This window comes from Acipenser ruthenus, chromosome 1 (assembly GCF_902713425.1).
Source record: "Acipenser ruthenus chromosome 1, fAciRut3.2 maternal haplotype, whole genome shotgun sequence".
NCBI lineage: Eukaryota > Metazoa > Chordata > Actinopteri > Acipenseriformes > Acipenseridae > Acipenser > Acipenser ruthenus.
In genome coordinates, this window is record NC_081189.1 from 10,235,725 (window position 1) to 10,260,727 (window position 25,003).

General features: G+C 39.7%; 1 protein-coding gene across 4 annotated transcripts in view; it reads right to left on the reverse strand.

Annotated features, from left to right (window-relative positions):
• Window positions 1–25,003, reverse strand: part of LOC117403614 (uncharacterized) — a 94,922-nt gene that overhangs the window by 28,618 nt on the left and 41,301 nt on the right. For 2 of the 4 annotated variants that reach the window (XM_058996730.1, XM_034925577.2), the window contains 2 exons: window positions 18,124–18,246; window positions 981–1,211 (listed from right to left, as the gene is read on the reverse strand). In XM_058996730.1, the coding sequence (XP_058852713.1) occupies window positions 981–1,211; window positions 18,124–18,246 (354 nt within the window). The remainder of the gene's footprint in view (window positions 1–980; window positions 1,212–18,123; window positions 18,247–25,003) is intronic. The other 2 variants (XM_058996693.1, XM_058996779.1) reach the window with 2 other exon arrangements.

Genomic DNA, 25,003 nt, shown 5'->3' on the forward strand with positions numbered 1-25,003 from the left:
ATTTCTACAAAGTCTGTATTAATTAGTTTTAATGAGTTTACCCTCGTAGTCAATGCTGTTCTCAAATCAGGTTTTATATTTACCTGCATTCCTGTGTAGACTGATGGAGACCAACACTGAAGGAGAATCGCTAAACACGGTCTCTCAATTACATGTTTTCATGCAGGTAGGTATATAAAGGATGCAAATGACACACCTTGAGGTGCTCTAATACATTTCCACACTACTGTATAAAACTGAAACCTCAATTTAAAATAATGATGTTGGTATGGAGGTAGAGTTTTTTGTACAGGGTGGCTGTAAGTCAATAGTAACCACTTTCACAACAATGAAATGTGGTGGGTGGATCTACCAAACGGTGTGGAAACAGATTCAATGACCACTGCCTTTGGTCACAAAAGGCCCTGTAGTTGACACTTATAATTCTAATGCACTGCTTCATATGGTCAGTATTTGTCTCTGTGAATGGATTTTTCTTTTTTATAACTTTAAAAACAGCAGAATGCATAAATTATTTAGACATGTGCACGCAGCACCTCTTGACAAATGGCATCTATAAAATCAATTAGGAATGTTTTTACCCACTGACTGATTTTAAATCCTCCCTGCATTATCTTCATACACAGAAATAACTGAATTGTACTGTTTACATATCGGAATCAGTTAGAAACATCCACAATCTTGTTTTCAATGTTTGATACAGGCCATTTCTCTGTCAGACTGCAGCAGGGCATTTTGAATGCTCAAGCTGGTTCAGGTTTTTAGTACTTCGGTGAACTTAATTCTCATTAATTCAGCTCTTTACCTTGAGAAGCCTCACTGCCCAATACAGTGATCCTACATTTACTGTCTGGATGCCAGTGAAGACTGCCTGACTTTTCCCTGGGCAACACAGCATTTTAAAAAGCACTGTGAACCCTTGAAGGGATGTGAGGGTCGCTTGCACATTTAGCTTACATCAGCCAGCAGCATGGACTCACCCACGGAGCGGAGGGGACTATGAGAGACAGGGTCAGCAGGTCCGGGCAGCACTCCTCCAGAGCCAGGTTGCAGCGGCTTGCATGATTTAATAGTCTAGCGTAGACGGCTGGCGCAAGGATCTTCCTGGCTTGTTCCGGAGGGTCTGGTCCTGGGGCGAGGATGAAGCCCAAAGTTTGCCTCATGCCGTGCAGGTGTTTGAGCAGCTGGCTGAGCTTGGATTCCAAAGCGCTCTGATGAGACACGAGAAGAGGAGAAAACAACTGTGAGCATTGTCAAACAGAGCTGACTGCTGCTGGGTGAGAGGTCAGGGGGACCATGTTTCAGCACCTGCCGATGCCAAACATTAAACACTGACCTGTCAAATGCAAGCTTCAGTAGGCATTAGAGGATTTTAAAAATCATTAGTAGTGCAAACTGCTCCTGTGTGTTTCAGAACCCCGTGTGTAGATCTGGGTGGTGTGAAAAACAAAGTGTGCTGGAGGGCTAGCCCACAAACACCACAGCACAGTAATTTATGACTTTAGCCTTTAATATAGATCAAACACAAAGATATGCCCTAAGCAGCACTAATACCACACATGAAAGGTGTGGCAGGTTTCCTAAGCCTATTAACAGTCATTAACTTGTCACTGGAAGAGGCACTTCCAGAGCAAAGATCCACCCATTTCAGTGCCACACCTTGCTACTAACCTGCATCAGGTTCCAGACTGTAAGCAAAGAAAGTCATTTTTGAGAAGTGTTCGTTATTATTTGTATGTATTATTTCTGTTCATTATGGAGGGAACTTGGACTGCAGAACATGACAATCATGGTGCTGATTAAAATGAAGTGACAAAAAATAAAATGCAGCATGAGATTGCAAAGATGCAAATGTTGTGTGTTTATTTACTGTGATCAGTAAATAAAAAAGAGCCCTGACTATATTATAAAGGACCTGAATAGGAATAAGCATAAAAAACTAAAAGGTTGAAAAATCCTGAAGCAATACTTGGGCTTAAAAATCAGATAAAGAATTACTGAATGAAATTGTTTGTTCATGCCTGATGACACATGGAAACAACAATTTGAAGAGTAAAACTTCTAAAATATACACCCTAAATTTAAATAACACTAGCATGAAGAGAACCTTTTGTATAAGCTCTAAACTATGCAGAAAGTCTCTAAACTATGCAGAAAGTCTCCCAACACTAATGAAAGGGTGCGTGCTATAAATGGGAGATTACGGTAAACTTATTATTATTATTATTATTTATTTCTTAGCAGACGCCCTTATCCAGGGCGACTTACAATTGTTACAAGATATCACATTATACATTTTTTCACATTATTTTTACATACAATTACCCATTTATACAGTTGGGTTTTTACTGGAGCAATCTAGGTAAAGTACCTTGCTCAAGGGTACAACAGCAGTGTCCCCCACTGGGGATTGAACCCACAACCCTCTGGTCAAGAGTCCAGAGCCCTAACCACTACTCCACACTGCTGTATCTGCTGTGATCAGTAAATAAAAAAGAGCCCTCCTGCTTTACTGCTGTAAACTTATCTTCTGTCAACATGTTGCTGCCTCATTAGGTTTCTTTTTCTCATACTGATATTTCCGCTGCTTGCCTGGTTCATTTTGATGCTGATGTAGATATTGACAATGTGCTAGCTGTGACATTAAAGACTCTATTTCATCCACTTCATCTGAGGAAGGCAAACATACAAAGTGCTGTGCATACACTAAATGAGAGAGTCACAGAATATTAGCATAACGCTAATGTTAATGTTCCTGCACCTATACACACTTTTATTGTTTTAATGGCAGGCTGGGGAAAAGGGCAAAACTTGTGTATTAATTTTAAAACAAAACAAAAAGCCCCAATCGGCAGAGAGACAAATGGCAAACCTCCTCCGCTGCCCTTGTTGACTCTGAGGGGGTATTTTCAATGGAGTGCAATGGTGCTTACCATTGAGGAAGTCTTTCAGTAGTTTTACACTATTTTTCTATTTTCAAAAGAGAGTAAGTTGTAAGGTTACAGGATAGTTTTCTGTGTAAATGTAGATGTAGACGTATTTTTACTTTCAAGTACAGTACATTTAAGTAACTTTAATCTTTCAAGTAACTACACAATTATTTTCAAAACTTGTTAAATTATATATATATCTTAGGAGAATATTTTTTACAGGAACAAAAGGTCTAACATTCTCCACCCATCAGTAGTCTCTGGACAGCAGACAATCCCCATCTACAAAGGAAAATCCTACAAAGAATCAGAAAAAAGACTGCAGACGTGCTATCAATCAGCTATTTAGGTCAGAGGTTACATAGGTCTTGAGCCTCATATGCAACTCATTACTACAGACTTGTGAACAATTTGTAAATGTGGGGCTGACAAATTCAGTATTTTGGTGGGGTTTGGGGGGGTACCGAGAATGCCCCAGAAGTGCTGGAACATGCTGAACTGTGAAATCATTCCAGATGACATACTTCACTTCCATGTGCAGAGCTAACAGGCTTAAAAGTGTTAACAGCTCCTGGAGGATGAATCCCAAACCAGGTGTTAGGGAGAATGGAATCCAGTCCTCCACAAGTGTGATTATTTATTGCAGTGCCCTGCATGGAGAATCACACAGGCTGGGGAGAATCCATCTGGTTCTCTGTGGAATGTGTTGGTGCAAGGAGTGAACACTCCCCCAATTTTATGGTTTGCTAATGTTAATACAGTAAAAAAAAAAAAAAAAAATGCAATCCATATCTCCAGTGGTTCAACCAGGATGCTAGTTACCGAATTGGTCTTCACTGTAGCAGGTAAACTTTGAATGCTCTATCGTAAAGTCAAGTTAGTCTACAAACTTTCACGACTGCATATCACCTCGATATTAGGGCAACTCCCTACAATACAAACTGAAAGCACAAATACAAAGCATATCATGACATACATCCCCCACCACAGAGGTAGATACAAAATCAGAGCACCTCCACCCAGCACAGTAATTCCCTGTCAGCAGGGGCGGTAATGAACATTTACTAATGTTAATTTACTAAAAGAAATAGAATAATCTGGCCACTATTCAAAACAGGAATACTGAAATGTTTGTTTTCCAGCCCAAGCTCATTAGAGATCTCAGCATGCATGTTGTGACACAGCTACAGCTCCGGTTCATTTTGTATGAAATAATGTATAGCATGTTGCTTTCTGAATAGCTTAGCATAGCTTGACAACTCTTATTTTGACAGACCAGTCCGGCTGTTTTTCCTCCCACCTTGGCCTCAGCAGCTGTATGTCTAAAATCCATGTTCTGGCTCAGTGTTGATTCATGTCAGTCAGCTGGTAGGTACATTACTGTCCTGTCAATCACCTGCATAGTCAAACTAACTACAGACAGGAATTTCAAAGCTGTGGGCTTGCAGAACACATGTGAAATAGTTCAGCGCCTGTCTTTCAAAATAACCATCTGATAAAGAAAAACTTAAATACAGAAATAAATAGAAATATGCTTTTATATTATCCCCTTCAGTCGCTATGTGTGTAATTGTACCATGTTAAGTTTCATATCTATGTATCTATTTTATAATGCATATATTATTTTTCTTTTTTTTTGCATATATGTTTTCTTTTATTTATTTCAAAGTTTTGGCAGGGCAACTTCTCGAACGCCACAAATTTCCCATAAACTGTTATAAAATGTCTAAAAATGAAATTATAAAATTGTGACCAAAGGTGTTATTTTAAGATTAGTACTGTAGACTTCCACAAATCCAAACACCGATGGTCTGATCTGACCTGACCAATATTCTGAACTGGCAAATCATAATAAAATGCATGTGGATAGCAGCTGTAGAATCCACACTTCAATACTATAATTATATGATAAGTATGTAACACATTTACTGCTATTTGTATTTTTGGATGAACTATACAGTAAGTATTAAAAACATAAAACAAAGACTAGACAAGTCATTTTTATTATGGTACAGATTGTAACAAACAAATCATCTAAACAGGGTCCACTCAACAGGTTCATGTTAGCGAGAGTCTACTATATATACAGTTTCATTTTTCTCCAATGGATATTTCTGTAAACACAGCAACAAAAACTACCTCTACTTGGGACATTTCTTAAATATGTGAGACTGTGTGTGTAATTTTCCAGAACACCAACACCAAATAAATTAAGAAGAGCCATCACCCATAGATTACTGACAAAACGTTAAATGTAAGTGTCTTACACTTCTATCTAGAAAGTGAAAAACAGAGTGGAAGGCTGCTACTGTATGTATCAAATATAATAGAACCCTGATAAAACAGTGCTCCCGGGCCATGCTATTTCCCATGTTTGCAATGTGCTTCTCTCCAGACTGCACCTAGTTTTGAGTTTGCTTCCTATTTATGAGCAGTCCAGGGTCTATTTTAATGATCTGCACATTGGCAGATCTTAATACTGTCACTCTAGAGTGTAAAAACCTTATTTTTTGCAAAGCTCATGTCAGTGTATTTGTATTGCATGGATAAGGCCCTGGGAGAAGTTCACAGCTGGAGTGATCTAGAGTTAAGGGATGTCAGTCTTCAGATCCCTTCTAAAATCCACAAGATGTTTTGGACTGCACCACCAGATTTAGTTTGTTAAAAGCTTATTTAAACAGACAGGGGGGAAGAATAGGAGTGAGAAAGGGGACTTGCTGGAAAGAAGCAAAGTATACATGCTTATAAAAGTGATTGCATTCCATTTATTTTCCTGCTCCTTTACCATAAATTAAGCCAGATTGTGACTGCTAGGCTGGGCCACAGGCTGTCTGTATACAGTGAAATACTATTTAAGCGCATTAAATTGATTTCTGACAAGAGTTTCTGTCATTTTGTCCAGACTTTAGCACAGTGCCTTCTGAAACACCTGGAACTGCAAAGGCAGCCCTTCAGCAGTTCAGTGCTGCAAAAGGCTAATCACTAACTTCAGTCATCCACAAAGCTAATAACACTCACTCTTACTTCTAGTTCAAAGAAGGCTGCTCAGCCAAAATGACAATTGCTAACCTCCCTTAAATAAACCCCCCAAACTACTACTACTACTACTACTACTACTACTACTACTACTACTACTACTAATAATAATAATAATAATAATAATAATAATAATAATAATAATAATAATAATAAATGAATGCTGTTAAAAGGCTGATGATTGCTGCTGTTACAGCAGCTTGCTGTCGTTATGTCTGGCTCATTTTTTCTTTCTCTAATTACAAAAGCAGTAGGGAAAGGTCTTCAGAGTGAAGCCTCCAATGATTAATGATGAAGAAGGCAGCTCCAGCTCAGGCATCAATCACTGCAGGCTCTCCTCGTCTTCCCTTCACAGGAAGCTTCCTGCTGTCCTGAGCATCAGCCTTCCAGAAGATGGTGCAGCACCATAACAAACCCAACATCTGCTTTACCATCTGGGTAAAGGGCGAGTCTGGAAAGCTGGAAGCTCCTCAAGTACAACTGTCTGCAAACATGTCTGGAGGTGGGAGGCATCATGAGCTTAGCACTGGAAACAAACATGTGTTTTGTATCAGTGCGCTGTACACATTTATCAAATCTCCTTTTCTAATTAGAATAATTCAATTTTTTTCCCCATCAGTTTTCATGTACTGTAACCTTTGATCTTTTTCAAACCAGCAGTTCTGAAAGATAACCACCTAATGCCCACAAGAGAAAGAGATTGATGCACTCTTTTGTAACAGCACATAACACTCGGTATTAATGTAATATAACCTATAGTATATTGGAGCAAATCCAAGCACCATTTACAATGGACGTTTGTCTCGGAATTCACTACTGAAATACAATACTCTACCTGGATCTATTTTTATTATTGCTGTCACTTGGTCAGCATGTGAGAGCATTGTAAATGTATGAGATTACTATGCACCCAGGGCACTCTGGAAAAGATACATGCTATTACAAACTTTGTTTAAGTGTTTAACAACCAAACAATATGAACACATTGTAAATAGGTTACTGTACACAAATGTGCGTTTCATCTAACTATAGTATGCAATGATTTCAAAACCTTGCAATTAACTGATTGGGAAAACACCAAAATATTAATATATTGCAGAAAAAGTGTTTTCTGCTTCAAAAGGTACAAAAAAAGAAGCGCTAAGAGTCAAAGCAAACCGGTTTTAATTGGTGACAATTTAGAATTCTTTACTCGGAACAGTGTACTCAAAATGGAAAAGGAATCAGGAAGTATCAGATACCATGGAAACCCAGGTATTCCTCAAGTGCACCGAGTCAAAACACTCCGGTAGCAGTAAAACTGAATGGCTTTTTCTGAGGGACTTCCAAGCTAACCCTAGTAATACATACAGTCCGCATGCATGTGTGTTGTAATATAATCAGTCACATGTAATTCCATGCAGAGTGTAAAACACCTTCTCCATGTGAAGGACTGCTTTCCTGGAAACACACTGCATCCTGATGATCCCTTGTAGTGACTCAAAACATTACAGGACATTTCAAACAAAATGAACAAACACTTTGCAGCTCTAAGCTGTGCAGGTATACGTACACACACTCACTCACTGTCTGATTGCTCTTAATGTATATATAAATCAATGTAAGCAGTAGAAAATACAGGAACCACATGGCATTTTGTACAATATTTGTAGTGAACATAATTTTAACTCCAAAGTATTGTTGCTATTACTATTTGACTGTACAGTTTAAAATAAGAATAACTGTGGGACAATAGCAAAATATATTCTGGCATACTGCACACCAAACGGGTAGCTCTCGCTCTCTCTCTCGCTCTCTCTCTCTCTCTCTCTCTCTCTCTCGCTCTCGCTCTCTCGTATGTGTAATTGAAAACATCACACTGATAAGGTTAAACTATAAAGGTCTATTGAATATTTTTAATTTGCAATCTGTGCAATGTCAGAAGGAAGTAGGGAGCTACTTGCAATTCTATTGTAACAGAATCATTTCGCCCAGTGAGATATTATTATATGAATGTCTCTGTGTATATGGTGGGGTGGGGGTTGTACAGTTTTCATATGTAATCAATGAGTAACCACAGACTGTCACAGCCAGTTTGTTACGCTCCACATCCAGCAGGTCACTCCATTGACAGCATCTTGAAAGACTCCTTTATCTCTCCCTTTGCATGTTGCCCTTTTCAGCGTTTCCTCGCATTGGTAGCAATATGTCATTCTCCTGCTCGACTTCCATCAAATGTATTCCTGGGAGGCACATGGCAGTAAGAGCTTGTGAGCAGCTGTGGAATGTTGGCAGACCCACTGTTAATCAATCGTATTGCCCTCTCGTGAATGAAAGAAATCCACTACAATGATTCTATTTAACATGGGGGACGAACTGAGTTCGGCTTAGAGAAAATGGTAATGAAAGCCACAACAATCTCTGTTCCTCACAATAAAAGTGACCTCATGCAACTACTGTGTAGGTTTGTAATTGGAATCTCCGTCAATTAAAATGGTAAACATTTTACACCCACTTCCTGCAAGATGATGTTATTGATATTAAAAACAGTTTGGTGCAGTGATGAAATATAAATAGCATACAATTATATAGCCTATATTCAGTTCTCTCAAAATAAGAAAACAACGATTGCTCACAGTCTGAAATTGCAGCAGACTAGGTTTACTAAAATATGGTCTCCCCATACTGTCAGTAATGTGTCAAAACCTTATCTAAAACATTTATAGAGCAGTACAGAATTCATGCAGAGTTCCCAGTCACTTCAATTGTCTATAAAATAAGAATATGTCACTACAGAACTTTAACAGAGAAGAGGTGTCAGTACAAGTGTTCTATATACGTGGTTTATATAGATTTCCAGAAAGCTTTTGACAAAGTCTTGCATAAAAGATTAATTCTCAAACTGAGCACAGTAGGGATTCAAGGAAATGCATGCACATGGATTAGGGAGTGGTTTGCAAGTAGAAAACAGAAAGTACTGATTAGAGGAGAAACCTCAAAATGGAGCGAGGTAACCAGTGGAGTACCACAGGTATCAGTATTAGGTCCTCTGCTCTTCCTAATCTACATTAATGAAGACATTAAATATAGAAAAGTGTAAGGTACTGCATGCAGGCCATACAAATGCATTATAAATACCATATGGGAAATACTGAAATTGAAGAAGGAATCTATGAAAAAGATCTAGGAGTTTATGTTGACTCAGAAATGTCTTCATCTAGACAATGTGGGGAAGCTATAAAAAAGGCCGACAAAATGCTTGGATATATAACGAAAAGTGCTGAATTTAAATCAAGGGAAGTAATGTTAAAACTTAACAATGCATTAGTAAGACCTCATCTAGAATATTGTGTTCAGTTCTGGTCACCTTGCTACAAAACGGATATTGCTGCTCTAGAAAGAGTGCAAAGAAGAGCAACCAGAATTATCCCGGGTTTAAATGGCATGTCGTATGCAGACAGGCTAAAATAATTAAATCTATTCAGTCTTGAAAAAAGAAGACTACGCGGCAATCTGATTCAAGCATTCAAAATTCTAAAAGGTATTGACAATGTCAACCCAAGTGACTTTTTCGACCTGAAAAAAGAAACAAGGAGGTCACAAATGGAGATTAGATAAAGGGGCATTCAGAACAGAAAATAGGAGGCACTTTTTTACACAGAGAATTGTGGGGGTCTGGATTCAACTCCCCAGTAATGTTGTTGAAGCTGACACCCTGGGATCCTTCAAGAAGCTGCTTGATGAGATTCTGGGATCAATAAGCTACTAACAATCAAACGAGCAAGATGGCCTCCTCTCGTCTGTAAACTTTTTTATGTTCTTATGTATATAAACTATATAAAAAAAATACAACTTTTCTACAGAATATATATAGACTGAACCAAATGATTTTATTTTATATACCAGAACCATTTTGCCTCTATAGTTCCAAGTACAATATAAACTTTCTATATGATTCAAATATGCCTGTTTAAAAGAATTTTGAGGGAAATGTGTACATGAATCATTTTCAAGTATAAACATAAGCATTTAAAAAAAACTCCTTAATATAAAAAAGTGCCAGACAGCCATCTGAACAATGCTATCAGTTTTCATAAACTCACTCTCATGACTTCACTTTCATTAATAGCATATGTACCAAATTCATAACATCAGCTATCTGGCATTCAGCCAGCATTACGGAACAGTGTAGAAATGTCAGCACAAAGCTCAATTGGTCTATAGAATATGTTCAATGTAATCAAGTATAAAATACAGTAACACATCATTTGTTTGTTATAAACTTTACAGAAAGCAACAACAGCTTGGTCACTGCACTGATGAGAAGTATCATTTGGATTTCTTGAAGAATTGCTGCATGATTCTTTAATACTGATCTAGTGAAAAAAAGACTTGAAAAAAACTGTACTTGCAGTGGCTTGACAGTGTCGATAAGTAAACACATTTCTTTCCACAAGATAGGGTGACCCAAACTCCAACCAACACTGACAGAGTTCATGTTTAACAGAACAGTACAATTATTTTATTGTATTTATTTTGTTGCTGTTCAAGAGATTTCTTTCTTTCCACAACACTAGAGCTGGTTGTACTCTTTAACCGGGTGTGAAACATCTGCCCAATAGCTTCTTTTCCCTGATGAGCCTAAGCAGATTTTGCCAAGCTACTGGGCCCTGGAGGAGAGATTTCAGCTTGTGACCTGTCTAGTCTTTACAACATTTGTTACAAGCATTATCTTTGTGTCTTCACTTCACCCTGAACTTAAAACAGCTTGGTCTTTTTATTTTTTAAATAGAGCAGTCTCATGACCAAACTGAAAGCATTTGCAGATGGGTCATAACAGGGAACAAGGAATCATCTGTGTAGAAGTGCATATGAATGACTGAGAACAGGAGGCACAGTACAGCAGTGCTCCTCCACATATGGCTTTCAGTGACGAAACTAAAGCTGAGAACAGTTGTAATTCCTATGGATGACATCTGAGAGCTGCACCTAACTTTGCATTTGTTTGGCATCATCCCACAGAGCTCTGTAGAAGTAAAAGGGTTTTGGAGGAAGATCCATTGGTAAGCCTCTATCTGACCAGAAAAGTCCACAAAGGGTTAATGAAGATCAGGAGATCTCCTTTCTTCAAAACTGTCCGCAGGGTATATCTGTTTATAAATTTAGGTTTGTTCATGTTGGTGCCACAATCTACTACATGTATTAGTGCTTTTCTGCATAAAAGGGTTTATATGGAATAATCAAGTAGCAGCGTCTGGTTACAGAGGAAATATTTACACGCAGCCAAGTGTAACTCGGTGCATCACCCGGTGATGCTGTCCCATTATTTGATTTATGTTACACTTTTAAAGTTTACAGTCCTTCTGTTTGCACACTTTCAGAATGGACAGGAGGCGGTGCTGTGGCAGCTGTGGGATACCGATACAGTGTAACTGCATGGCTATAATTACTGCACCTCTTTAACTGTCTAACTACATGGTTAAGGGTATATTTACATGGCTTGTGTTGGATTTGTGCTGGTTTTGCATAAAAGATTACAGTAATTGCATTGAATAATATAAAACTAAAAACAGTTTAGGAATGATTTCGTTAGCAAACAAGCCCTAGAAGAATTGACAAATCATGATCCCCCCTTGTGTACACTGCAAACTAGCCAACCTCACCAAGTTCTACCCACTGCTCTGAATTCATGTTGCGTACTGTCACGTCTCAGTGAGATACCTCTGGGGACCCATTCACACTTCAAATTGAAACTGGTAGACCAGGTTCCCTGTTGTTATGTTTTTAACAGAAATAATGAGGCTCACTAGGATAGAATTGATGAAAAGAAAATTAAGACCAAATGAAGAGTAAATATCTGTTTTCCATTCCAAAGAACATTATTTAGAAATAGCAGTACTTAAACAAAGCCTAGTAACATAACACATTTAGAGAAACGTTTCTACAAAAAGGGCTTGTAAGAATCTTTTATATGTGTTACGGGATTGCTGAAGACTAAAAAAATGGTCTAAAATTATTACAAAGATTCTCTTTAGTACCACTACTATAATGTATATCATGAGTTTTTAAAGTTATGTATTGGGTTAAACACAGGTGAGAGACATGTGTTAAACTTGTGTGTGTGTGTGATTATGTCAATGGTTTAGTCAATGAAAAGATGTTGCATTAAGGATACAGTAAGTCACTTACAATGCACCGTTTTCTTCAGTCATTGTTAGATTTTAGCGTTAGCTTTATCCAGAACATTGTAAACGTTCAATTGCTTAGTGATCTGAAGCAATTAAAAGAAGCCATACCCCTTGAAAAACAAACAAGCACAATATTTCTCAGCTGGCTTTCACTATACTTTGAGGATCGTCCATCTTTTGACTTTTTTTCCGAAGAGATAACCAGCCTGTCTTAAACTCTTTGTGAATCTTTCAGGGAATGGGTTTACTTGCATAGCATTTAAATACATAACTACAAATAAATGTGTAACTAAATATTGTGCCTACTCCTAATTTAAACATATCTATAGTATGAACTATATTGTCATTCTGCACCAAAATCGAGCACAATGTGAATCACAGACTTATGGTCAGCGAGTCACATGTTTCTCTCTCATAATATTTACATTTCTTTAAGATAACTGATTACATCTGCATAGTTAAGTTTTAGTACTGGTACCTACCCTGGAAAATTACACACTCTAATCTGAATCACATATTTAAATTCCCAGAGTTGGATACAAAAAATAGTCTGAGGTCTTTGGGGTAGATTGAATCAATTTATACCCCTCTGGGATAAATCACAGCTGGAATTTTTTAGAGCATCTTATAGTACTAGAGCATTCACCTGGATTGCATTACAGTTAGCACACTGAAACAAGACTTTCACTCTGGCTACTAGAAATATAAATATAAATGGATATGATCACCTGAGCTTAGGAACTTATTTCAGGGAATCAGAGTTATGATAATAACCTAGTGTTTCCTTTAAAGTACGAAATGTAACTATTAACGTATGGGTGAGTGTACCAAAGCCGTCATAAGGGCAACATTGTAGAACGACTGGAATGCTACAAGGCTACAAGAATGCCTACATCTCACTCACCCGCTTTGTGGAGGTGATAGCAAGCAAAAAAGCCACTTTCAGCAATAAATATTTTAGCTCAGCTGAATGCATGGGCTCAAATTGAGGCTTCATGAGTGCATTAAGCACGACGTTTAACCTCCAGCGAGGAACAATGTCCTTCATAGGCGGCCGAAGCCTCCGAGCTCCTTTCAAAAATTGCCCCACCAAGAAGTGAGCTCCTGGGGAGACCAAGTTAATTTTAACATGGCAAGCTGAAATACACCCACCCCTCGTTATATCACCCCTCGCTATACTGCGGATTCGGATATATCGCAGTCCTGGAGTTGGCTCCCCATTTTTACTGTCTAACTGCACATGCCTTAGCTGCACTATACATACACAATTTCACTTAGAATTATTGTTTGTTTTAGTTTGTACTGCACATCACAAACTAAAATATACAGCTCAGGAGCTGCATCAAGGTTGAAAACCAGTTTCCTGGGGTAATAAGGAGCTACTAGGAGCACATCAGCCCAGTCCTGCTTGATTTTCTCCAGACACAGCGGGAGCAGGGCGAGCAGTGGGAAGACATACAACAGTTGCTTCGGCCGCTGATGTGCCAAGGCATCTACCACCAGCGGGTCCCCTCCTCCTATTATGAAGAACCAGAGGAGACAGTGAGTTGATTCCTGGGAGACCAAGATATCTACTGAACTGCTCCCAAATGAGGCTCACCACATAAGGGCCTCCACTGGGGACTCTCCTTGAGAGGAGGTACGCCGCCCAGTTTGTCACCCCGGGCAGTACATGTACTGCCCGCAGTGAGAGGGAATCTCATGTGCCCAGAGCAAAAGCTTACGGGCCACGCGATGGAGACTGGTGGTTGATGTAAGCCACCACTGTTGTGTTGTCTTTATGGACAAGCACATGTCTCCTTCGAACCTCCTGCAAAAAAAGGCCAGGTAAACAGCCTGTAGTTCCAAAACATTGATGTGGAGACCCTGCCAAGGGGGATTCCACACACCTTGTGCACCCCTGCCATTCCACACAGCGTCCCAGCCCAGGCTGGACGCGTCCCTGGTAACTACCTCCCTTCTGGTGACACTGCCCACTGCTACACCGAGCTGTAGATAAGATGGCTGTTTCCAACAAATGCCTTTACAAAGTGATGAGACTGTCAATAAGCGGTCACAGTTCAATGTGGGCTGAAAAACCCTGCTGTTGAACCAGGTCTGCAGAGGGCGTATGCACAGTAGACCCAAAGGAAAGGCCTGGGAAACTGCTGCCAAAACCACTCAGTCAGTACATACACAAGACTGAGGGAAGCCTGCTTGTTAGAGGTACTAACAATTCCAGGAGGAACTTATCCTGTATTAGACATTGGCTTTTCAATTTCCAGAGAGTGTGCTTTAGCCCCAGGGAGCCCCTGTAGACAGCATTTATTTCAGCAGTGATTACGGTTCCCAATCAGTTTGAAGGGTGCAAAAATTACACAGATGACCTAATTTATACAGCGGTGAAGACAGAAGTAATTGACTATTCATGTTGCAATTAGTACTGTCCCGATTCAACACAAAGACTCCAACAATTACAGACCCCGGTTTAACATGTCTGCTTTGATAATTACTAGACCAAATCTGTATGAAACTGGACGTGGCAATTAGGCTTACAACCAACTCCCTGATAGTGTCCTTAGTCACAGTGATCAAATCAGATTAGATTTGTTTAACAACAGCATTAGCTCTATTGAGACCCTAAAGCAGGCTGAATGTAACATTCATACACAGAGAGATGAACTCCAAAAGATTCTGTCTCACATTACAAGGATCTGGTGCATCGTCCTATTAGTATAAAGATTTGAAGTGTAAATCTCCCTCTCGACCAGAAAGGGCGCTGTGTAAGGTTGGTGGTAGGCTTCCTCCTAGATGGACCGCTTTGACGGTAGTTGGAAACCGTAAGGTGACCATATTAGGGGAAGTGTGTAGTTGCACGTACCTGAAAGGCAATCAGCTGCAGGGTGGCCCTCTAGTGGAGAAACCATGGTGACGGGTTGATTGTAGGGAGTAGTTTCTGGGTACAAAGGGGAAGCAGCTACACCAGTACTCCGCCTTGCACTGAGTAAACACAGCCGGAGTATATGTGCATTTGTTATTGTCTGTCTTGTGTCTTTTGTAGAGGAGGAGTGAGAGTCGGGAGCTGCAGCCACACAGCCAGCACAAACCCCAGAGCACGTCCCACAGTACCAAGCACTCACCACGATCCCTGGAAGGAAGGAGCACAGTTTCGTGCACGGAGGATTGTGGTTGAGGAGTGTTTTTCTTTTATCATTATCAGGACTGAAACCTGCTGTGTTTCTCCCCGATACCATAGCTGGTAGAGGGGCGGATTGTTATTGTTTGGGATTATTTTAAAATAAAACACTGACATTTTTGGGAGAATCCTGTCTGGACATTGTGTTTGTTGCATCGCAGGGATTTACGTAAGGATTTACACAACGACTGGGGGTAGGGATTTACACAACGACTGGGGGTAGGGATTTACACAACGACTGGGGGTAGGGATTTACACAACGACTGGGGGTAGGGATTTACACAACGACTGGGGGTAGGGATTTACAGAGCGACTGGGGGTAGGGATTTACAGAGCGACTGGGGGTAGGGATTTACAGAGCGACTGGGGGTAGGGATTTACAGAACGACTGGGGGTAGAGATTTACAGAACGACTGGGGGTAGAGATTTACAGAACGACTGGGGGTAGGGATTCACAGAACGACTGGGGGTAGTGCTTTACAGAACAACTGGGGGTAGAGATTTACAGAGCCAGCCCTGGTGTCCGCACTTGGAAGCTGGCATGGGAGAGCGTAGAAATGCAAAACTAGACTAGCCCAAATAATTGGCATAGGCAAAACTAGATTGGCCTAGAATTGATGTTGAAGCTTTGAACTAAACTAGACTCGCCCAAATTAATGGCATGGGCGAAGCAGATTCGCCCAGCATCGATTCTGAATCGTTGGACGAAACTAGACTCTAGACTCTTATCCTGGAATTCAGTGAAAACTGTTGAAAAAATGGGTTTCGCCCAGTCATCTTTTTCAAGTTCTGGGCCAATCTAGATTCGCGGGCGAGTGTCGAAAGAAAGTGGTAACATCGGGATTCACTCAGAAGCCCTTGCTGAAATTAGATTGGCCTGGGCAAAACTAGACTAGCCAGACCACCGGGTTTCGCCCTTAACCCTTTGCAGTCCTATGTCGGACCTGATCCGACATTGCAATTTTCACTTTCCGGTCCAATGTCGGACCCTGTCCGACATCATCAAAAAGACGCAAAAAACAAGTCTCTAGTCGTTTTTTCTACGGAAAAAGCAGTGAAAACCATTCAATGGCCGAGTGAGCCAAAAAAAAAAAAATGGGCGTATCTCATGAATACTGACAGACCCGACACCACATAGATAACACAGACATAAACAAACAAGATAGCTGCTTCCGCATCCAGCACTCAAATAACATCACATTTGCAGAGCTTTTTTTAGATGTTATAGTAATAAAATAATGACTTGGATCGCATTATTGAGGAGTTTGGTGATAAAACGAGTGATCAAGAGATAATTATTAAGAGGCATTTGAAAAATATAGTGAACAAGGGGTGGGGCGGGGTTGGAGATGCAGTACTGAGTGTCCTGTTGATATGCAGTGCCTTTTAAACCTGTTTTACTGTGAAAAAAATACTTCTAAACAGCACGTCTAAAATAAACTGCGCGTGTGAAAATAAATTGGACCTGACACGCGCTGAATAAATGGACCGCTAAGGGTTAACATATATAATAACTGGTAAGCAATTTTTTGAATGGGCTCGTCCAGTTGATATTTCCCGTATCACACGGCCGTGTAATACAGGAAACATGTGTACATTAATACCAGCAACAGAGCGCTACCCCAGCGCGAGCTTTCAAACTGTCAAACAGCAACAAATATCCATAATTCTTCAGTGTGTACCTGATAAAGAAAACCCCTAGAGCCCTTCACATCCAGTAAAAATCAGGTACATCTAAGAGAAACCCACATTTCCAACATCGAAACTACCTCGGCAACAGGCTCTGCATTTAATCTTCGGGCCAAACTGCATTTTCCATGAGGGAGTCACCGTAAACATCTATAATTGGCCACCTGAAAAATCTCTGATCCACAGACGAAGATGTTCTCAAAAAAGGTACACAAAAATATTAGCAAACAAACACCCTCAGAACAAACTAGTGAAAATAAAAATGACAAAATAGAATTTTACCACGTTCCTTAACCATTTTATTTCAGCCTCCTCAAAAAAAAAAAAAAAAGTTGCCACGGAAACCTGAGGCAAAAAAACAACAGAACTGGCACTCAGCACAGAAGAACAAAATGTCAGACAAAACAGCTGATTCCCTGAAAACCAACTTGCTGTTTTAAAGTTACAAGTTTAAACTGTTCACTTTAGTTACATTGCGTTATAACTCCTAGTACAGACCATTGCAATTGCAATTTTCTCTCTACTGTCTCATATAATGCAAACCGCATTTTAAGTTTTATTGAAGTTATCAGTTGAAGTTGTTATTATTTTAAATAAAATTCTTTATGCAGTTTGCTCTCTGTCTAATAACTCACTGACATAAACGAAGTAGAGTAAGCCCCTCACAACAAGCAAAAATTGCTCGCCAGAGATTATAAAAAATACTGCATGGAGTAGTGAGTGATAAATGAGAATTGAATGCCCAACCTCGGGGTGGGATGCTTGGGTAAACCCCTTGGGATTCTCCCTTCTGGGTTTACATAGCATCCCACCCCTCGGTGTGCAATAAATTCTTATATCACACACGACCCCATGCATTATTCTCTATATAGCACACCTTGTAAAATCGGTACATATTTCAACTTGATTGGTCCAAACAGTAGCACTAAGAGAAATGAAAAGCATGCACACTGTAAAAGTGAAGCGCACACACACACAAAGAAATAAAACGAAATTTGTCATTCTTTGTCTCTGCTAAAATACCTGTCATCTTCCTTCAGCAATGATTGATTCCCTGCTAAAATATAGGCGCATGCTGACTGCAAAGAAAGATTGCCCAGGAGGCTCTTACATAAACTGCACTCACCACTTGCTGTAGGTTCAGGTTGCTTGTCTTCCCATAGCAGAGATCCAGCAGGGTCACTGGCTGTTTGGTCAGATTCCTCACAGACAGCAAGCAGGGCATGGAAAGGTTCTCCACATTAGAGACCTGCAGTATAAATACAGGACTGATGAATACAGGCTGTGATCTGAAGCTGAACACACCATAGACTGTCTTGGCCAAACTACCCCAAACACAATTCGGCTTGCATCAATAGAACCTCATCAATTCCACAACAACAAGAAGTCTGTACTATTAAAGATCAAGACGATGTAAAGCTGGCTTGTAGGTCATTATAATGAAGCTTTTACATCAGCCCTGTAGCTCAACAGGAGAGCAGGTTACTATACAGTATACAGGAGATTCCCAGTATGGGTAATGCACATTATAAGACAAGCAGAATCTCTCCCAGTCTCTGAGCTGAATTACTGATTCAACTGAAGTCAAACAAAGAACGGAAGCAGATTTAAATGGTGTTTTAATTTTTTATTTTTTGACGTTTCCCAGCTATTTCAGTATATTCCAGATGGTGTTGCTTGAATAGCATATTGAGTTATTACCTGCTTTTTTCTACCACAGTCGTTACTTGACTCTAAGCTTCGTTTGAGCTTGCCTGGATAATTCAAAATGCCAGGGCCGGACTGACTTCCTTGTGACAATCTGACCTTTAAACTCTGTTGGCCCCATCTACTTAAACATCTCATAGGAGTAAGGGGAATGTAGCAATCTGAATTCCTCTACTCAAAGACAGATCAATGACTTGCTTGGACAGCTGGAGGACTGTTGCATTGTTTTACAGTATTCTGTAGACACAGGAATCTAAAGCAGCTACAGTGCAGTACAACGATGACTGGTAAATGTTTTCAAGTGCCATCATTTCTTTATCCCACTGAAACATTTTTAATTTAAATTGTGTTGATTAGAAAACAATATTCCACCTGTCCATACAAATGCACAATGGTAGTATTAAAATGTAATTTATTTTCAGATGGGGAAACAAGCAATTGACTACTGTGGATTGGGTGACTGGTTTCTTGAAGTTTACAGTTTTCTGATGAATCCACAGGTCTTTGTGTTCTCTTTCACAAATCTAGTCTCCAGTTAAAGTGTAAAATGAATCAATTAAAATAAAAAATCACGGAATGCCATCATAAAGATTTTTTAATATGGGACACAGACTTAGAAAACTAAAAAACAAACAACAACAAAATGACCAACTCTACATAGGATGGCATTTTAAACTAATTGAATAAGATTACTATGAATGCCTCTATTTACACCTTATGTTTAGGCTCCGGTTGTGAAAGTGTTAGCAAAGATTATTTTTTTAAAAGGAGCTTGGGAATGTCTAGGAGTGGTACTGTATACTTGCGTTCCAATTGGTTTAGGATTAGAGACTGGGAGCAGTACTATATACTTGTGTTCCCATTGGTCTACGATTAGAGATTGGGAGTGGTACTATATACTTGCGTTTCCATTGGTCTACGATTAGAGATTGGGAGTGGTACTATATACTTGCGTTTCCATTGGTCTACGAATAGAGATTGGGAGCGGTACTGTATACTTGCGTTTCCATTGGTTTAGGATTAGAGATTGGGAGCGGTACTGTATACTTGCGTTTCCATTGGTCTACGATTAGAGATTGGGAGTGGTACTATATACTTGCGTTTCCATTGGTCTACGAATAGAGATTGGGAGCGGTACTGTATACTTGCGTTCCCATTGGTTTAGGATTAGAGATTGGGAGCGGTACTGTATACTTGCGTTCCCATTGGTTTATGGTTAGACTGGGAGCGGTACTGTATACTTGCGTTTCCATTGGTTTAGGATTAGAGATTGCAGGGGTTCAGACAGAGCCTTCCCAGGCTGCTCCACTGTCTCCAGGGCTCAGTAACGAGATAACAAAGCATGTTGGTTTGATTCAACAGGTGAAAATAGGGGATTGGCTTGACAAGAAACAGAAGTCATTTGTATATTTTATACCCTTGTCTGCCTCATTTTCTACTGTATTAAAGCCATAGGCTCCAGAAAATACTTTTTCCTGGCTGACAGGGGACAGGCACCACCAGCTATATGAGCCCAAGGGAGCATGCATCATTAAATACAGACACATACAGTGTGAACCCCAAACTACTAAGAATGCATTACGGTCTGTTCTACATATTCAATGCAGACATCCGCATAGCTGAACACACATTCTTTCTCAATTGTGAATTCTGTCTTGAATATGGCTTTCATCATAGTCAGTGAGATATTCTTGTGACTCACCTATCTTGCAAAACCCCAAATCTTCAGCATTTAAACTGAAAGTGCAGGCAAGCACCAGCAATTAAGTGTGGCACACCTGGAAAGCAAGCTGGCAGTGGTTTGAGTTAACGTCATACACTGGCTCTGTAAACAAAGAAGATTTCGTACTAGAGTTTACATCATTGTTTCCCATTTGTCACACTCTGAACAAAGTTTTCTGGTTTTCCTAAAAGATAATTATACGTGCTCACTCCTACAAGGGCAGAAACACCCTCAATTCTGCCAGAACAAGCCTGCTGGGAACATGGTACACAATAAAGCAGGATGCCCAAGACCTGGAACAGAGATTGTAGCTGTGAGGGTAAATGACAACCCATTGAAATAGTATTTATTTTTATTTTTTTTAGATTTATTTTACTAATCTGCTGTTGACACCATTATTAAAGAAAACATGTTCTGCTCTTTTATTTAAGATTCTCACTCACATCAGCACATCTTCTAGAATCACTGGAAAGTAAGTAAAGCTCACAGTCAGTTTGGTGCTCTTTTATATTCACAGTAAATGCATGGTGTACACTGCACGTGGTTCTTAGAAGAACTGTACTCCTTACTTGGGATTTTACAATTTGCATTTTTTTTTTTTTTTATGCGCTCTCAGTTGTCATTTTTTGTGCAATTTTTATTCTTAGAAATTTCAGAGAAGTAGATAGCTGTTGTGGGTCCAGATGGATATTCTATACAGTACAGCCAAGCACACTATAATACAGAGTTCATTTGAAAAGGTACTGCATTTGCATACTAAGGCATTTTTGTTTTTTCACAAGAAAGGACACAGTCTACAGTGCATCATCTGTCATTAGCTTTTCTGTATACCAGAGGTGGCCAAAGTTGGCCCTTCCATTCCTGGTCTTTGTTCCAACCCTGGTGTAAATTGTTTAATTGAACCAATTAAACCTTCGTCCAGACCCTAAAGTAGTTCATGATCTCCTTATACCTGTTAAACCTGGAGCGGAATGTACCTCCAGGACCGGGATTGGACACCCCTGCTCTACACCAAGCCTGTACTAATTAAAAACATGAAATTCAAGGTTGCACCTCACTGAGTACAGTACTGTATATCAGTTTTCCACACAGAAACGTGTTTAAATGCTTACTACAAGTCTGTTATATTGTAACAGGGTGGAGGCTTGGTGTGAATCAATGACAGTGTATACAAAAAAACAAACAAAAGCCTTTAGAAAAAGATGCCTTCAAAAATATCAGATTGTTTTCCCCCTTACAGCTCCACTGTCTCAGCCACAGAATAAATACAGCAATGATCAATGACGCTAATTTCTGAACATATGTAATCAGTTATGCAGCTGAAAGATTTTTTTTAAATGTATTTTTAAATGCAGACAGTGACTCAGGCTGGAAATGTGCCTACTTCAAGCATTAACCTTGTAGTGCCAGCCAGGACTCACTTATTTATATTACTGTAGCAAATCTAGTGCCGCTGCAAGGTGAGTAATTATAAGCACCGATAAATGAAAGCCAGATACTGTATATAAACAGAGCAGTGATGACATAGGATTTACATGATTATTCTGTAACACACAAGCCTCGGGACTGGAATGTCACACAAGCATCCAAATCCTGCCGTGGTTCACATTTATAAAAACACTGTGCAGTGGTGAAAGTTGGCACGTAAAGTAGCTGATACATTTGTCTTTCTTTAGCAATATCTGTTCTGTACATAAACATGAATACTGCAATTCTAGTATTTTACCAATGTGTGTGTGTGTGTGTGTGTGTGTATGTGTGAGTGTGTGTGTGTGTGTGTGTGTGTGTGTGTGTGTGTGTGTGTGTGTAAAAACACCTGGATAAGATGGCTAAACAAGATCACATGTCCGTGAAGTAAGAATTGACTGCTGTGACATCATAGACTGACTCACAAACAGATCTATTTATATCATAATAATTAATGCTGAGATATTAACGAGAAGAAATTGAGGAAAACAAAATCAGAAAAGAACACTAGAAAAACAACTTCATGGGCAATTAATGATTTTAATGACTGCTTGAAACAAAATAAAAAAATAAAATGAAAAAAATTGTCTGGACTTTAAAACTGTTCAACTGAATAAAGTCCAAAAGCATTTTTAATCCACAGTTAGAAACGCTTAAGGAAATTAATACAGGATCTCAAGGGTCTGAGAACTGGCATAAATCACTTTCTGCTCTGAATAGTGTTTCTGTGGGTTGAATTGTCAACATAATAACTGAAACAAAGTTTAAATCATCCAACAATTTCTTAATCTCTGTCGCTAATAATTACAGAAAATCTGGCAAAGAGGCAGCCCACTACCACCCTCCGATATCAGAAACAGATTTAAACAAAATGAAAATCTCTCCCGCTCTCTCTGCCAGCACAGCCGTTGGGCTTTTAAACAAGGCCTGGTTCGATATCGCTTCTGTTGTACTCACTGTGGACAGGAAGGACTGCACAAACTGACAAACTGTCAATACAAATGAAAATGGTTTGGAGTTTGTGACCCGGTCATCTAATGAGCAAATGGAAAGCCATGCAGATATCAATGAGATCCACCGTGAAAGCACCTATGGTTAATGTTTGCCCAGCCTGGTGATCCGTTGTTCCCTGCCAACAGCTTTAAAAGAATATTTACAAAAGTGTCCTCCAGATGCCAAATCATTCTACCTTCACCCCGTTAAAACAATCCTGAATAAAGATCAATTTGGTATTCCCATGAACCTATTGCTGTTAATTACCTCGGAAACACAATGTCTTGCATTTCAGAGCAGGCTGGCCTTCATTCAGTATGTTACACGAACCACACAATCCGCAGCACTGCTGTCCACATGTTGTCTTATGCAGGTTTACAGTCCAAGGAAAGGATGTCAGTTACCGGTCATCGGTGTGAAAACAGCCTCTGAAATTATTGGTCACTGTCTCATGAACTGCAAAGCCTGGAGTAGGATCCTTTCCTTCGCAAAGATGGCTCTTCCATCCACAGCCTCACACTCAGAAGCTCCCTCCTCAACATCGGCTCCAAGTGCCAGTGCAGTGGCTGGCTGTTCCGTGAATCCTCCCTCAGATGCAGGAAATCAATCTGCCTTCAATTACAAAACGTCCTTTCATCTCGAAAATGTAACATTAAAACATCAATGTTAAATTTTACGTTCATGGCCAATAAAGTTAAAAAATAAATATCGAAATGAAACAGTTCTCAGGGACTACTTTTTCTGAGTAGAAGAATACATAATAGATTTCTTCTTTTTAGCCAAAAAGAAAGTTACTCTGGGTAACATTTTTAAATGTTAGACATTTTATAAGCGAATGAACCCACTCCAGGGTGAGCAGTAAGACAATTCTTACTGCACTTCCTGGGTGGTTGAAGGCACTCTGCGTCGCATCAAGCCTCACAACGCAGCCAGGGCGTGCGCTAGGAATTGTCTTACTGCACATCCTGTCGGGAGTTATTTCTTACTGAAAGCACCAACATACCATTTCCTCTCATTAAATGGAACAATACGAATGTTAAACAGGCTAATGGATAGCAATGGTCAGTTATGCAGTGTTACTTTATTACAACCATTCACAAGTTATTCTCCCAAGATATTTCAGAGATTCTTTTCCAGAATCTGTTATGAATAAAAGTTTGGTATGCATGAAACTTTCCTAGGCTGTCGTTAAACAGTTTGATGAATTGAAAATACTTTAAAAATGAATGGGTTACAGCTTTCATCATCCATGCCCTCCATCTTTCAAAATACAAACTGGTCTCCTATATAGACGAACCAGACCTGTCATAAAAAACACATCCGTGCTACAGACACAACGTAAACTCAGGGCCACAATCTAACTGACCCATTTCATAGTTCAGGTTGCAAGAAACAAAACAATTGATAGATTTCCATTTTTATCTCCATGAAAAACGAAGAGAAAAAAAATATCACATGAAGTCAAAATGTCGAATTTTCATCAGCAAATGTGGCACAAAACAGCTAACACACCGCCCATCGAGGGAGTTCCTGTCCTATGAAAGCGATGAATTGTACTCAGCAGTGGGCAAAGCCTGTGCTCTTTTAAACTTGAAAAGCCAGGGAACAGTTCCTTCTCCACGCCAGGTATTGTGAGCTGCGATGGATGATGGCTTGGCTGGAATGGGATTCTGTTTGTATCGCTGGCTCTCATGCCAAGTTTACCATCTGGTACGTAGCTGTGATCTGCACTGATGCACAGCTCCTCAAGAGACTCCTTTTCCTGACTCTTTTTCTCAGCAGGCGTGGGATCAGCCAGAAAACTGTCAGCTAGCTTTGGGAGGAAAAAAAGAGCTTTCAAGTTGTTGATTCCACATGGCAACCATCACCTGAGCACTTCATTTACATGAAGTAGTAAAAAAAAATGTAATCCCAGCTGAAAAACAAATGGCAGCGCAGCGGACAAGTGTTCCATTTATCCAAATGAAAGCGATGTTAACAGCAAGAGTTCTGAACAGGCAAGCTGTTTAGTAATGTGTCTCTCCTAAAGTTACATTTGACTGACCCACACCACTGAATGCCTGACCAAATAATTTATTTAAAAGAATATCAAATCTTTATTATTACCATTATCAAC